General features: G+C 36.5%; 1 protein-coding gene across 1 annotated transcript; it reads left to right on the top strand.

Annotated features, from left to right (window-relative positions):
* The first annotated feature begins 15893 nt into the window (after nt 1–15893).
* Nucleotides 15894–16715, top strand: LOC126691231 (uncharacterized). The gene has a single exon (XM_050386290.1). The coding sequence runs from the start codon at nt 15894–15896 to the stop codon at nt 16713–16715; it is 822 nt and encodes a 273-aa protein (XP_050242247.1).
* The last annotated feature ends 1106 nt before the right edge of the window (nt 16716–17821 follow it).

The raw sequence follows: 17821 nt of genomic DNA, 5'->3' as shown, positions 1-17821 counted from the left end.
AATAGTTCCAAGTTTCAGTAGGTGGAGGATGGGTTGATGGGATGGTCGGCACCTAGTTGGAGATGGACACGTTAAACAGTCTTAGTTGGAGTTTTGCTGTTATAGTCGGTTGGGTTGGGATATTTGCCATTTTGGAAGGAATGTGAGACCATACCAGTCTGACACAAGTCACAGACCTCCATGTGCTAACCCATGCGCCTTTCTTTCTTTCTTTCTTTCTTTTTTGTTGAGTTGTAGGTTACTTGCCTTGGAGTCTTGTGTATGTAATGTATAATGTATCCACCAAGAAAATCAGAAACTACAAGAATACTGGGTCTGATAATTATTGTTAAGCCCATGCTATATTTCCCCATCAGGGTTATGCTCTAACTAGGTCGGCAGGCTCATCTTTTCCTCTTCTACTTGGCAAAACAATATGGGTCCCATGGACTTTGTTCCACCTTAATTAGGAAGGAGTTGGATATTCACATTATAATTGCATAGTTTATCTTGGTAGTCGAAATATTGATGTCTAACTATTGTGTTTCTTTAACAGTAGCTGGGTCCCACTAATAAGTGGGTTTGCCACAAGGGAAAAGAGACATATACCCGATATAGGATATATCTTCTCTCAATATTGAGGGAATAAAACTTTCTTTTAGGGGTAAATTCCAGTAAACACCTTAAGGTTTTAGCTAATGTCAATTAGGTCCAACACATTTCAAAAGTGATTAATTTGGTCCTTAAACCGTAGTTGGGTTGGTCCCTAAACACTGTTAAGACCGTTACTTTTTTTTTTTTTTCCCCACACAGACCTGCTTCTTCTCTCTTCTCTCTCCATTTTACTCTCTTCTAAACAAATTTGATTTGGCCCCACCTCAGTAATATCCCTGGATCTTTCTTTCTCTTTCTCACTTTGTTCCTATCCAAGAGACCCACAATAGCAGTGTGGTTCCTTTGATTCTCACAGCCAAAACCCCACTTTCCCTCTCTAAACTCAGATCTGTTGCTACCACCACAGGCCATAAAACCCAGCCAAACCATAGCATAAAAACCCAAATCTAAAAAACCTATAGCAAACCACTAACCCATCAGAACCCACAACCACCTCCACTGCAAATCTACCTCATACCATAACCTACTTGTAGACACTTGATTTTGCACCCATAATTTAATCTTGAAAAATGGCTAGAATGACCATTCATATATCCGAAAAAATCATAGTTGCATTAATTCATTCAGTACATATCATAAAATGATTTTAAGATTTTAACGGTCATGACGATATGTCCGATTCTTGAATCAGACCGTCAGATTGAAAGATATCACATAATCAAGTTTTCACAATTTGTATGCATTTTGTTTAGATAAAGTTGATCACATGTGATTAAGTTAAATTAATTCTAATCGGTTAAACAATTAAAATTAATTAAATAATTCTATGATTGGTTGTTGGTTTTTGTTAAAAATAAGCCTACTTGCATGGGAATAAAGTGGATAATCAGATAATAAAGAAATTGTTGATAATTAAGTCTTGTTAGAATATTTATCTATTAGATAATTATTACTTTAAAGATATGATCATCAAGAAAAAGGGATTAATTTTTTAGAATATGAATTAAAAATCGTCTAGGTGCAATTCCTGACTCAAAAATCCCAAAAAAAGAGTCCAAATCGAACCAAAATTGGAAGAGGGGCTTAGCATCCAAGAGGGCCAATCGACACTCTTGGAGTGCTAATCAGCACATGGGAAGTGTCGATGCTGATTGGCACAAAGTCGAGGCTCAGCCTGGGAACCTTCTAATTAAGATAAAACCTATCTTTTTCAAAAATTTGGGGATAACGACGCATTCTAATTTGTACCTAAACTGATTCAGCTTATTTTTCAAACATCCAACCTCTATAAATAAAGGAAAAATATTAGAACTTAGGGCCCTTCTTTTTTTGACTTCTTTGCTCCCTGGACATTAAAGACGTTCTGGAAGCCTTGGCTTTAAGAACTTCTTTTTTGTAAGTAAAATATTTTAGATCTCAAAGAGATGAAAATTTCTTTGATTTCTAAAGTATTCTTCCATTGAAGGGTATATTCATGCAAGTAGGTATTTAATTTCGTTGTTGCATTTATTTTTTTCTTTTCTCTTATTTGATATATTTGTGTTGTTCATTGCATGTTTTTTCTTTATGAATATGTGTCCGATGTCATTACCAATATGGTCTTGTTTACAACTCCATGGTCTATGATAAGTGTAATTTTTACATGATTTTTATTATCCTCTTATTTATTAAAATTGCTAATTTTCCTTTATTTCTTTTGATTTGACTTGATTTTTATTTATATTTATCTATTCATTTGTGCTTTGAAGGAATGAGAAGATTTCAGATTAATCTACAAGGGCTTTACATGCAAAGTGGGGCTAGGCCAATTGAATCAAGTCAACTTACATCCAGCTAGGCATGAATTCAAGAGAAGACCAACCCAATTAAATTCAAGTCCAATTGGAGCAAGGAATCAAAGGAAATTTGCACCAAATCCAAGTCCAATTCGGATTAGGATTCCAGCCTGCACATTAGTTAGTATTTTCAGCATAACTTTGGGATCAGATGTCCAATCGAGATGATTCAAGTTGGGCTGGAATGTTAACTTAAAGGGCTACAACTTTGTAGTTTACCAAAAGTCCGAATTATGAAGTTAAATGGGCCAAAATAGTCGGTTAAATGAAGCCTAAAAATCTGGGATTTTCTCACGGGAATAGGATTCCTTGACCTATTTAAAGGCTTTTGGGGAAAAAAGAGAAAGGAGAAAACCTGAGAGAAAAAGGGTGTGCCACATTTGAAGAATTTTCTTTGGAGTCTTTCTGAGGACAAAGGGGCACCGCTTCTTGTTGATCAACCAATTCCCATGAAAGACATAAGTTTTATTTGTTTTCTTTTCAATTTGATCATGAACTAAATTGTAGCAATGAACACACAATTTATATTCTGAGTTATTTTATTTTTAATATTTCCATGATTGAGTGTTTAATCCTTATTCTTAATGCTTAATATTTCTTTTTACGAATTATTGATTGATCAATTGAATGACAATGAGACCGAGAGGTGATTTGTTATTTTAGTTCTAGAATTAAACACCATTAGTTGAGCGAAAGTAAAGATGCTTGACCGCGATTAGTGTGATTTTTCAGAAAATTCAAAGTACGTAATGAGTCTCTAATTAATTAAATTCACATAGAGATATGGAATTTTTATTTGAAGATATTTTTGATATTATTCGAGAGAAGATATTGAATACTTAAGGAATTTTTAATAATCAACGAGAGAATATTAGAATTTAATAATTAGGAAGAATAAATTGTGTGGGATTTGTTAGGTGAAATCAACTGCTCTAGATCCATTCTTATTATATTTTTACACTGTTAGATTTTTATGCTTTGTTAATTCTTTTTATTCGTAGATTTGTTTTTATTAAATAGTTTAATTTAATTCAGATAGTTGAACATTCCATTATTTTCGATTTTCCAAATAGTAATTAATTTAGTGAATTTCGATATTCAATAACATAGTTAATCCCTGTGGGTTCGACATTCGTTTTCTAAAAACACTTTACTACTTGTTACGATTCTGTGCGCTTGCAGATTATTTTTTTGCAAACAGTCTACAAAAATGATACCTACACGTGGTATTTGAACAGTACACATGTGCCTTACATGCTTACACTGAACATACATAACTTGGGCAATTATATCATCCCAACATACAAAAGACTACATCCTACAGTCAAGGTACGTAACTGTTATCCCTTGGAGCATAACAATTCACACTTCACAAAATATATATATCATCATTGTATGTCCAAGATTAGAAATACATACATAGCTTGCTTACAGATAATACAATACTATCACATATAGTACAATTACCAAATCCCTTAACTACCATCAAAGTCAACACCAAAGAGACAAGTCAGAGTCGAGTAAAAAAATAACTATCCATCCAAAGCTTCCTCAACTTAGCATTCTTGGCCAGAAATCCCCTAGTTGCCTTCTTATTTTCACACAGATGATCAAAGGCAGTTATCTTCACTATACCCATTCGACGCCATAGCCATCACCTTAGAGTAAAGACCGGTGTAATCAACAGGCCCCCGGTTGATTTCTTTCAAGGCCACAGCTATTTCCTTAAGCTGATTAGTCAGAACACTATCATCACTGGGAGGTGCACGACCTCTTTTACGGGACTTTGAAACTATGGACCTAGTGGTGGATGATTCTACCATATTCTTCCCCTTCTCCCCCTTATCCACCACACCCTCCTCACCATTATCGGCCACAATCTCAGTGTCATCACCATTCTCTTACTGTGTGTCAAGATCAACATATGACTTAGCAAAGCTACCTGTGGCCATATCCTTACTCACTACAATGGCCAACTTATCACATATCTCTATCCCTATGTTCAAAAACTTGGCATGCTTATGATGCGCTTGTAAGGGAGAAATGAACGTATAATAACAATTCAATATTCACTTCAATCATAAATTCAATATAGATTCCATATTCACCCATAATCTCAATATTTATTAGCATAACTCAGTACACATCGTAGGAGCATCAAAACAAGACTATATTAACAAAACATTGTTGGAAGCCATACCATAACTTCTTCCTGATAGGTCTTGGCATCGCATGTGATCATCTTGAGGTTGTTATCCCATCCAAATCCACTCTTCTTCCGAAAAGTCTGGATGGTACTCCACATAGTCCTCAACGTACGCAGCTAGTTCTCCACAAACGAGGGGTAGCACTCTACCCCAAACTGAGCAGAGATGGCCTTGGCTACAGTGGAAAATGAGCCTACCTTGAAAGTGTTTGAGTTCTTGTTGACCTTCATAGCCTCTTCGGCAAGTAGAGTAAGCATGGTAGTGTGCATTGGGGGTAACTACCTGAATTGCTTAGAGCCAACCTTCTCCTTCTCTTTCTCTTTTGACATTACTACATATAAAAATTGTATAGTGAGAGTAGCATTTAATAATTACTGTGCATATGAATAACAAATCAAACACACATACAACCATGCTTATTTGAGGAAAAATCGCATTAACAAATGAACCAACAAATGTGCACAAAAAACAAAATAACTATTGGAAATAACAATGTAATACTGAAAATAATTATCCTTACACCACCACAAGTCTATAGTAAATACATTGCCCTTACACAACAGAAAAATACATTACATATTACAACAATAGAAATCTAAATAAAGTAATACTTTCCACTCCTGGCATAATCAGACCACATGGCTTGGCATATCTCATCTCTCTTAACATTCCACACTCTATTTTCTTCAGTGGAGTCTCGACGTGAATGTGTTTCTAGTTGTGAGTTGCTAGACTCTACTTGGTTCATTGCAGCTTCCATAATATAGTCAGTAGGATCAACCCTCATAATGTGATTATGAATCAAACAACATGCTAACACTACTTCCACTTGGGTGTCAAAAGACCAAAATGGTTCTGCATCCAACACTCGAAAACATTTCTTCAACACTCCAAACCCTCGCTCAATGGTAGTTCTCAATGGTGAGTGATGGAGGTTGAACAATTCACATTCATTCTTAGGAGGACGATCACTAAACTCCTTCAAGTGATATCGAACACTCCGATAAGGTGACAAAATTCCATTTTAATTACCATACCCAGCATCACGAAGATAATATTTACCTACATATATTGAAAAATAAAACGAAATCACTACTATGCTTTAGTACAATGAACAAAATTTATTAAAACTAATAAACCCAAAAGATGAAGTAATCCTTTAATACCTTCGAGAAATGAAAAGCTCATTGTCCTAGTGAATGCATCATTTAACACACACAAATCATGTGTACTACCTTCCCATCCAGCCAATACATAAGTGAACTTCAAGTCAAAACTAATGGTAGCTAACACATTTTAAGTGGTTCCATCTTTACGACCACAAAACCTTCCTTGTATTTTAGGTGGCACAAATGCACGAACATATGTATCATCTATTGTTCCAACACAATCCTAATTTTCGACAGACATAATTGTTTAAAAGTACACAAATCTTCACAATTTACAAAAATACACAAAGTTGTAATATTTACCTTAAAATATGGGTAGAACCTTCTGGTATCCCTTATCTTTAGGGGTGTATCTTTGCTAGGCAGTCTTATTAGAGCTCTATATAATTTCAGGATCCCCCTAAGGATGATCTTGAAATATCTATGAATAGTCTCAGTTGATCTATGGAACCAACTTCCAATTACATGAAACCTCACATTATGACCAATTATGTGTAAGAAAATTAGCATTTGCTCCCTAAAGGACACGTGAACACTCAGCCGTATGTGTTCCCCCTTAGTAAGGGTGTTACATAACTAGTGGAAAGCTATAGGCTTCATCCTAATTTGACTTACACAATGTCTTTCACTTCCATGCAGAATACTATTTATGTAATGCTCTTTTTCGGCTGCATGATTAACATAAGGCGCCCTACGCAGTTGTCTACGCAGCAATTTTCTTAACAATGCAACCCCCACAAGGAGGACAGATGCAACTGAGGCAAGAATTGTTGCTTTGGTTTTTCTCTTCATCTAAAAATCCAAACACTGTGGTCTAAGAGGTATATAAACAAGCATGCTATTTTAGACATTACACAGTATATAAAAATAGCACAAACACAAAACAGCACAGCACACCCTGTCAACCAACACAACAATGTGATCTCTAACACAATCAGTATATACAACCATGCTTACTTTTTGTTAAACCATCCAAATTCACATAAATATTATAACAAGCCCAATTGAAGAACAATGGAAAAAACACAACCAATGTTGCAGTGTGTCCATAGTATTCACATGATGCCATATACATTCACCAAAACATCTAAATCACATTGATAATGAGTACCATAATTTATGCACATATATTTCTCTACATATAATTTTAACACCAACAAACTACAATTATAAACATCTAAATAAATCCATAAGTAAAAAATTAAATCAATAATTAAATAAATAAATCAAATAAGTAAATATATATATATATATATATAGAGAGAGAGAGAGAGAGAGAGAGAGAGAGAGAGAGAGAGAGATAAAAACAGAGAAGACAAGGGTAGAGAAGGTGTGAAAAATTTGGGGTTTCAATGGGTTTGAGGGTGGATTTGGCTAGATAGGGTTGAGGGGATGTGGATTGGGCATTGTATAGGGTAGGTTTGAGAGTACAATTTCGCTAGCAATGTTAGAGTGACAGATCAGAGATGTTGGAGATGGGTAGGGCTTCGCTAGCATAAGGGAGAGTTTTGGCTCTATGGATCGGGTACATGTAGAGCTCGAGGTGGGCGGAGGTGAGGTTGAGTGAGATAAGAGAAGAAAAGGGAGAAAACTCACCGACGTGGAGGAGAAAATGACGGCGCTGCTCGTCGGAGTCTGGGGTGGAGCTCTGTCTCTCTCTCGTTGGTACATGGGGTGGAGTTGAGGTGAGCTTGGAGAGGTATTCAGACCGTGTGAGAAGTGTGTGAGGAGTGAAAAATTACGGAAACCACTTGAAGGTAAAATAAGTCCTGAAATGAATTTATGGCTTGGCTAGTGTATTTTATAGTCAAACTGAATTCTATTTTCAGTTTGACTATATTTTCAAGTGGTGCCAAACACAGACCCAGGAGTAAAGTGTTTTCGGATTTTAGTTTACCACTAAAACAAACGCAGCCTAAGTACAGATCTAAAAATTTTTCTGAAACTTTTTCTAAACAAAAACAGATATGTATTTTCATTAAATACAAATCTGAAAATTTTTCTAAATAAAAAACTGATCTGTATTTTCATTAAATGCATATATGAATTTTTAAGTATAAAAAAACTTATCTGTATTTTCATTAAATGTAGATCTGAATTTTCAAGTATACAAAACTTATCTGTATTTTCATTAAATACAGATTTGAACTTTTTATATTTTTTTTTAATGATAAAAAATGGTTTTCTTCTGAAATAAAAATTGCAGATTTTGGATTTTTTAAAGATTGAATTAATGTTGATTTTAGGGATTTTAATATGTCATATCATGCATCTTTTGAAAGGGTATATATGTTGGAAAATTACATGTTTGTATCGCATACAATATATACGCAGCGGAAAATTAATGGATCTACTTCATTCACAATTGATAACATGTACTATGTAAGTTTTAGAATTTAAGAACAAGAAAGCGTACCTTGGTGCGGTGAAATTCAAAACACTTGGGAACATTTTTAATCTTCACTCTAATTCCACTTAATGCCCAAGAAGTGTGGTCTCTCAATCAGTTTTCAAGGGGAGAATAAGAGAGTGTCTCACACTCACATACACATCATTTCATTCCTTATATGATCTTAATGAAAAAACCTTATGAAATTTTGTATGTTTCTCTACTTATATATAACTGATTATCTAATTGGGCTAGCCTTTTGAGCCATTCCAATTGGGTTTTAGTATGTGGCTTGGAGTGGGACCAAAAGGGAACAAAGAAGACTTTAGCTCCAATGGGCCTTGGGCTTTTCTGTCAACTCTTAACAAGTCCAAAGTTACCATTAATTATATTCAATACCACTATATGAATATAATTGCACTCTAGGCCTTATTAATAAATTATTTCCCAAGACTTTATTATACATGCAACCCCTTCATTAAAATATTCGTAGTAATACAAAGTCATGATTGTTGACTGCCACTTTGAAGATTACTACATCTTAATTCTTGAGTACCCAGTTTAATCTTTTAAGTTATTCATCATATATTTATGAAATTCAATTTCATAAATATATACTCTACTAACTCTTTACTAAAGTGGTTGGACCCAACACTCTAAATAACTAAACCCATTAAACTTATCTCAAGGGAATATCTTATATCTCCATTAAGAGATTATAAATTTCATCTTGAGAATATATGTTCCATCAACATTAAATGCGGCTGTCCAATATACTGAGGTTTTGATCTTGACTTTAGATCTCACTTCTAATATATCAAAGCAACCTACACCTCATTATTAGGTTCATTATTCTCTCAAGATTTAGAGTTGACATAAATAGAAGTTATGAGATTTATTATTCATTTGATAGTCGTTAGAAGAATAATAAATCTTATAGCAGTCTAATTCAATATGTCTTAACTCTTAAAACATATCAACATATCAATTAGAAGTCTCCACTTCCACGATCAAGACAAATCATCTTAGTTGATATGTTATAGTCTTCACAGATGAAATGCCCAATTTCATCATTGACTAGTGGCTACGAACTAAAATTTTGAATTTACAAAAAACTTGTAATTTATATCTTTTATGACTAAATCACATAAATTACATACTATGCATCTCATGGACTAAGATAATATCCCATTAATTCATTTATAAATAGTCTTATATAATTATACAATTTAATTATTTATGACATGCCAATAAATTCGATTTTAGGGCATAAACCCTAACAATATAATGGTCATTTAGAGTCTAGAAGACTAGACTTCATCTTGGTGGAATGAGCGTCTAACACCTTCCCATTCCATAACCAAATCTCGAACTAAGGTTTTTGGATAGTAGACTAGTGTTTTATCTTTTGCTTTGGTAGATTGTAACTAGGATCAAACCTTTGTAATTGTTACATAGATTGTATTTAGGACCAAAGCCTTGTAAAGTTATTCTACCAAGTTGTACTTGTATAATCAATTAATAAATTTGAGGTATTTTTGGACATGTGAGTTGTATTTTATTTTTTCTTATTTTCTTATATAAAAAAATAAATGGGGACTCCACACAATTACCGAAAAGAGAGGTGCCCTAAGCACCCTAATCTCTTTTTGAGAGCACCCCTCAAGCAGTGCGGTCTCTTACAATGGTGACCCCATTGGGGATGTCGAGGGCTAAGCTTCGTGTTAGACTTTAAATGACCAATTATATACCCTTGTGTTTTTTATGATGTTTTTGTTTGTTTGGTTGCTTATGTCATGGTATGTTTGTATGGTATTTTTTTTTTAATTTGCCATATTGATTGTTAAAAGCTTTCCCTAACTGTCATAGTGTGTGCCATCAAAACAACAAATATACATGCACCCATCTCAACATATGGTGGTAGTAACTATGGATCACTGGTCTTCATTAGATTCAAGTATCCAGTGGTGAACTTACGAACTCATAGCCTAAAGTCACTGGATCATTTCTTGTTGACTACAAAGGATAGACCATGTCATTTGGACCAACATAATGTTCATCACATTACAAGTAGGGAGGTGTAAAGTCCTAGCTATGGGAAACAATGAAACAATAAACCCACCCTACAATGTAATGACTTAGAACCTATCCTTAAGCGGGTCCATGTTAAAATTGCATTGCATTTTGTGTGTGTTTGTTTGGTTGATAGATTGATATAGATGAGGGCCTAGCTTTGTTTGACCCAATCAAGCCTTTTCTTAGGGGAGAATTTGGTCGAGATCCGAAGGAAGGCTCCAAAGAGAATCCAAGAACAATAGCCAAGCTAGCAATTCCAATTCCAAGCCTATCATAGTACTGAGGCCTATCAGCATAGAAGGCACTCCATAATTACAACATCTCAATCCTGCGTTTGACTTACAAGACAGCCTAAGCCACAAGAAGTTCGAAGACTCTGTCACCATGGCAGAGGGATAGAAGCACCCAAACACTAAAGAGCCAATGAACACTCAAGAGCTACTAAACACCATGGTAGCAAGCCAAATTCAGTTGAGGGAGGACATGAACCTTATCGTACAACAGTTTCAGAACTTGAAGGGAAGCCAAGAGGAGAACAAGACCGAACAAAATCCCCCTATCCTAGAGGGTGAGAAGAAGATTAATGAAAGGATAAATAAGATGGAGGAGGTAATCAAAAGGGCCCATAAGATGGAAGACCTCATGGATTACCAGTCGCTCTCACTTTTCCCAAATGTGAGATTGCCCCTTAAGTTCAAGATGCTGGTCTTGGACAAATTCGATGATATAGGCTGCCCTAAATCCCATCGAAAGATGTACATGAGGGTTATGCAACCCCTCGGAGCTACTAGAGCTGCTTTTAGGTGGTTCCTCAATGGTGAAGACAATAGAGCAAAAAACTAGGAAGATATTTGTTGGGAGTTTCACAACCAATACAAGTACAACATAGAAGTGGACGTGATGAGGAGAGATTTGGAGACCACTAAACAAGAGCCGAAAGACTCCTTCTTTGCCTTCATTACCAAGTGGAGGTCTAAAGTTGTATAGATGATGAATAGGCCAAATGAAGAGGAGCAATTAACCATGATTGTAAAAAACTTGTTACCTATATACCATAAATATTTGTTTGCTCAATACTTTCCAAATTTTAAGGCTTTAATTGCTGCTGATACCCAAATTGAGGATACAATAAATAATGTCACCATAAAAAATGAGGATGCACCTAAGTTTAAGAAGAATTTTGGGTCTAGTTCTAAAACTGTAGAGGTCTCTAATATATATAAACATGATCCCTATCAACTTGTTGCCCTAGTGCAAATATCACAAGGACCACCTCCAAGGCCTAGGAGGGAATTTCACGTGTTGAATATGCCAATAAGTCAAGTGTTTAAAAAACTAAAAGAAAAAGGGTTATGAAAACCCTTAGATCCAAAACCAGTTCCAAACCCATTACTCGCAAGGTTTGATGTGAGTAAAAGGTGTGCCTACCGTCAAGGCCCAAGCCACGACACTAACAAGTGTTTTAGGACCAAAATTGGAATTTAACGATGATTTCCCAACTATTTAGTTAGTAGGCCCGATTCTCAAACTATATTATTTACTAACATCTCGAGTCTCAAAGACTCGATTTTGGGCCTATAAATCGAGTCTTTGAAGCTCGGTTTTCATGTTTTGATCAAATCTGACCTGGCAGGAGGTCTACCTAGAAATTGAGTCTCTAAGACTCGATTTCCTTCGTGGCGTCCACGTGGCGATCTGGCTGTGACGTGGTTGAACCACATGGAAGACCAGGAAACCGAGTCTCTAAGATTTGGTTTCAAATAGGGTTTTTTTTTTTTTTTTTTTTTTTTTTTTTTTTTTTTTTTTTTATAAATTAATGCCTCACTCTAAGTCTCCACTCTCTCACTCACCCTCTCTCTCACATAAACCAGTCTCACTCGTCAGAACATGAAAATCGAGCCTAAAAGGCTCGGTTTATAAGCCCAAAATCAAGCCTCTTAGGCTCGAGATGTTAGTCTGTAATATAGTTTGAAAACGTGGCCTACTAATTATAATGTTTGAAAATCAGGGTTAATTTCCCAGAAAGGCCAGTGTTTTAGCCTTTGTCATGCAATTCAAGATTTTTAATAGATGCTAAGGTGATTGCACCACCTACAAGGCCTAGTATCACCAATAATCCCTTTCCCAACCATAATTTTGGGAGGGGACCAATGATTAATTACTTGATGTCTAAAGAAGAAGGAGAAAAGGACTCGTCTAAGTTAATTTATGACCTATCCAAGTGCTTTATGATGACATGGGAAGAGTTTATGGGCATGACGTCCATTGCAGGGTATGATATATAGAGTGAAGATGCTGCATAAACCCTAAATTAACCCAACATCTACATATGGGGGGAGATACTTCAAACCCTAACCAAATTACCCAATATCCACATATAGGGGGGAGACATTTCAAACCCCAAATAGACGACCCAACATCCACAAATGGGGGGGACACTTAAAACCCCCACATTTGGAGACAGACAACTCGATAGAGGCCTTGAACAAGTCTACCCAACAAACACCCACCGAAGAGGATGAGGTCCTCAAACAGCTGCAGAAGATGCAAGCCAATATATCTTTGTGGGGTTTACTCATGGCCTCATACAAGCACCGCCAGAATCTGGTAAACTTTCTCAATCAAATCCAAGTCCCTACAACCACTACTTCTCAAGATCTGAATGCTATGATTGGGTATATAAGTAGGAAACTCACTATTTCATACTCTGACAAAGATTTGACTAAGAAAGGGAAGCACCACAATGACCCATTGCACATTACCCATGATGCCAAAGGTAAGAGGATCCCAATGGTCCTAATTGATGATAGGATTGCCTTAAATGTGTGTCCTTTAAAGATTGCAAGTTTCCTGGGCCTAAACATTGAGGATTTTGTGCCAACTAATCAGCATGTGAGAGCATACAACAATAGTAGAAGAGAGGTCTTAGGAATCGTGACACTGAAGCTCACCATAGGGCTGATGATCAAGAAAGTAGAATTCCAAGTGTTGAATATAGCTTTGTGCTTTAATATGCTCCTTAGGCAACCATAGATCCATGATACAGAAGACGTACCTTCATCCCTATACCAAAAGGTTCGGTTTCTGCATGAAGGAGCCATAGTTGCCATAAATGGCAACACTTTGACCGTACCAAAGCCCCTTTTTGGTATTGATTCTGAGAAGGAGCCATTAACCTTGGACGGCTTTGAAATTGAGAAGCTTGATTTTGGAAGAAGAGAAGAAGAGGTTGAAAGGATTCCCATGGACTTTGCTCCCTACAAAAATAACAATGTGGTTGCAATGATGAGGAAAATGAATTATCTTCCAAGGATGAACTTAGGGAAGACTGTAAAGGAGGCAACTGCTTAAGTTTCGATAATTCCTATCGCTGCACCACCTTTTGGGCTAGGTTATAAACCTACTGATGATGATTTATTAGAAATGGAGGTGAGGAGGATGGCCCGTGTGAAGGCCAAAGCAAAGGGACTTCCTTGCCCCTACATTCCTACATTGAATGGAAAGTTTATCAAAGCTAGAGATAGTCAATGCTATTGGGGATTCCTTGAACCAAGGTATGATCTTGAGTCGAAAACAATGGTGCCTATATTTGAGTTTTTTTTTTACTATGACAACAAGCTCCCAGAACCAAAGAAGGAAGACACAAATTAGGTCCCGACTGATTGGGCTGATTACATGGATCCTGATGCAATGACCACGCTTTTGGGAGATGCCATTTGCAATATAGAAGAAGAAGAGTACTAGGAGACTTGCCAACATGCATTAAAAAGTCCATATGAAGGAAGAACAGATGATGAAGATGAGGAAGGGGGAGAAACCCCAAGTGATGATGATGAAGGTAGCGACAGCAAGAGTGATAGTAATAGTAACAACAGTAGTAGTGACAACAGAGATAGTGGGGACAATTACAGCAGTGATAGTGACAACAGTAGTAGTGAAGACTATGATAGCCAATATAGTGGCAATGATAGGGGAGAACCCCCTAGTGATAGAGAGGATGAAGATGTGGGGTTTTTCTATGAAGAACGCTTTGATGATGATGTGAACTACTATGATGGAGATGTAAAGGATGATACAGAAGCTAAGTATGTAGATATAGAAAATGATGTAGAAGCTGAGAATGTAGATATAGAGGATGATGTAGAAGTTGAAGATGAAAAAGTAAAGGAGGGTGTAGACGTTGAAGGTATAGATTATGATAAATACCCTTATGGGCGACCTTCGGATTGGAGTTACATTACTGATGTCAGTTCAAGATCAAGCCTTTGATATGACAAGCATGGTAGAGAAATTCCTGAGTTAGGGTCATTCCATACTTCAGAACATGGCTCACTGACCCCATACACTAAAGAAGAAGATGACATAGATGCTAGATTGGCGATACTAGATAGAAAGCTCATGATCCACAATTTCAGAAACTTAACACTAGAGAATCTTGAAGATGAAGATGAGAGAATGGAAATGAATGAATTAGAGTACTTCCCCCAATACATCTGCCCAAGCAATAAAGGGAAGAAAGATCTATTTGAGGAGTAGATGGACAACATAGAACACCTGGACACTTATGTGTTTGACAAACCTATAGATATGAAGATTGATGGTGAAAGCATAGATTATATGGATGAAGACCCCATGGTACTAATGTTGAGGGAAGAAGGGACTCACTAGGAGCCAGCCGCCATTGTTGAAACCACAACTGAGTTGGAAAACTGGGCATGGGAGGGTGCCCCCCACCTCATGGAAGACTCTCTAGAAAAGATCAAGACCGATGATCCAATCACTCCTACCAAAAACATTATCTTTGTTCCTATTAAGTCTGTTTCTGCTAGTATTATTGTTCTTGTTGAGTTCGTTTGTGATCATGTTCTTATAAAGTCTATTCCTATTGAGTCTATTGAGTCTGTTAAGAACTCTATTCCTTATAATATGATTTCTAAATTTACTTATTTGTTGGCTTTGAAAGTTTTTATTTCAGAAATTGATAAAGAAACTTTTAATAATGAGGAATTAAAACAAGGGCGAGTAGAACCTATAAAAGAAGAAACCCAACCTGTTAACCTGGGAACTAATGATGAACCTAAGATGGTACAAATAGGCAACACCTTAACCTCCTCTAAGAGAGATGCATTAGTCGTACTACTGAAAGAATTCAAAGAAGTATTTGCATGGTCATACGAAGACATGCCTGGGATTAATACAGATATAGTGCAACACTGCATTCCAACAGATCCAACCACGAAGCCAGTCAACCAGAAGTTGAGAAGAATGAAGCCAGAATGGACTCTCAAGATCAAAGAAGAAGTTGAGAAACAATACAATGCAAGATTTTTTAGGGTGGTTAGTCAGAGGGGAATTGAAGTAGATCCTGACAAGATCCTGACTTTGGCATTATGGTAAGTTAGAGGGGAATTGAAGTAGATCCTGACAAGATCAAGGCAATTGTGGGAATGAAGCCTCCAAGGACTAAGAAGGAGGATTTTTAGTGAGAATACAATACATCAGTAGATTCATAACCCAACTCACCATGACATGTGAGCCACTTTTCCAATTGCTCAAGAAAGAAGTTCCCATAGTATGAAATGAACAATGCCAAGAAGCATTTGAGAAGATTAAAAGTTATTTGATGAAGCCAACAATATTGGTTCCACCAGTACCTAAAAAGCCGTTATTGTTATATCTCACAACTACGGATAAAGCAATAGGGGCTTTGCTTGCTCAATACCTAGAGGAGTTTAGGAAAGAGAATGTGATTTATTATATTAGCAAGAAGATGTTGGCTTTTGAAGAGAAGTATTCACCACTTGAAAAAACATGTGTAGCACTTGTATGGGCAACCCGAAAACTCAGACATTACATGCTTGTTTTCAAGGTCTTGTTGATTGCAAGAATGGATCCTTTGAAATATCTGATGGAGAAGCCAGTGCAAGATGGGAAGATAGCTAAATGGGTTCTACTTCTATCAGAATTTGATATTAAATATGTGACTAAAAAATATGTAAAGGGAAGAGTGATTGCTGATCGCTTAGCCCACTATTCACTTGAAGAAACCGAAGAAATCCAAGGAGACTTTCTGGATAAGGATATCATGGGGATAGAGTTAGAATCGTGGAAGATGTATTTTGATGGAGCTACTAATCAGAATGGAAGTGGCATTGGAGTTCTCTTAATTTCTCCAAAAGGGACACACATCCTATTTTCTAGTAGGCTTAACTTTCTTGCCACTAATAATGCCACTGAATATGAAGCTTGCATAAAGGGGTTACAAGCGGCCCTAGGTCTTGGAGTGAAAGAGTTGGAAGTATATAGTGATTCATCCTTGATAATTTCTCAAATTCAGAGTAGATGGAAGATCAAAGAAGAAAAAATGATGCCTTATCATGAATGTCTGCAAAAGTTGGCCTCAAAATTCAGTAAGATTCAGTACCAATATGTGCCAAGAATGTAGAATCATATTGCAAATGCTTTAGCAACAATGGCATCCATGATGGATGGACTTAAGGAAGATAAAGCTCGACCAATAATGGTGGAACAAAAAGAAAAGCCAGCCTATTGTATGTTAATAGGAGAAGACGAGGTAATGAATGGGGAAGGTGAATGGTATTCAAACATCTTATGGTGAAAGGCTTTACATAAGATCATATGATGGAATTCATCTCCTTTGCATGATTGCCAAGGAAGCATAGCAAATAATTAAGGAGGTTTATGAGTCAAGTTATGGGCCACATATGAATGCATACATGCTATCACAAAAGATAATGAGACAAGGTTATTACTAGACTACTATGGAAGTAGACTGCGTAACTCATGTTCAAAAATGCCACTAGTTCCAAGTCCATGGAGATCTGAAGCACATGCCACCTATGCCATTACATACCATAAATTCACCCTGGCCATTCTCTACATGGGGAATAGATATTATTGGGAAGATTCACCCAATAACATCCAATGGCCATGAATTTTTACTTGTCGCTATTGATTACTTTACTAAATGGGTGGAAGCTACCTCATACAAGGTTTTGAACTCGAAGAAAGTTGCTCAGTTTATTCAAACCAATATCATTTGTAGATATGGGGTACCGCATGAAATTATTTCAGACAATGGACTGCATTTCAAAGGAGAAACAGAAAAGCTACTTTGATAGTTCAACATTCATCACCATAAATCCTTACCTTACCGTCCTTAGACCAATGGAGTAGTTGAGGTTGCAAATAAAAACATAGGGCGAATTTTGAAGAAGAGCATGAAGAACTACAAGGATTGACATTTACAGTTACCCTCTGCACTTTGGGGACATAGGACATCAATTCAGTCCTCCACAGGAGCCACTCCTCACTAATTGGTGTATGGAATGGAAGTTGTCCTTCCCATTGAAATGGGTGTTCATTCATGGAGAACAGTATTAGAGAGTGAAATCTCTGAAGTAGATTGGTTGCAAAGCAGATATGACCAATTATGCATGATGGATGAGAAGAGACTCAAGGCCTTGTATCACATTCAAGATTACCAAAGGAGACTTAGGAAAGCTTTTGACAAGAAAGTAAGAACTAGAG

Source organism: Quercus robur, chromosome 7 (genome assembly GCF_932294415.1).
Source record: "Quercus robur chromosome 7, dhQueRobu3.1, whole genome shotgun sequence".
Lineage (NCBI taxonomy): Eukaryota > Viridiplantae > Streptophyta > Magnoliopsida > Fagales > Fagaceae > Quercus > Quercus robur.
Note: the sequence above shows the minus strand (reverse complement) of the source record. Positions and strands in the feature narration are given on the sequence as shown.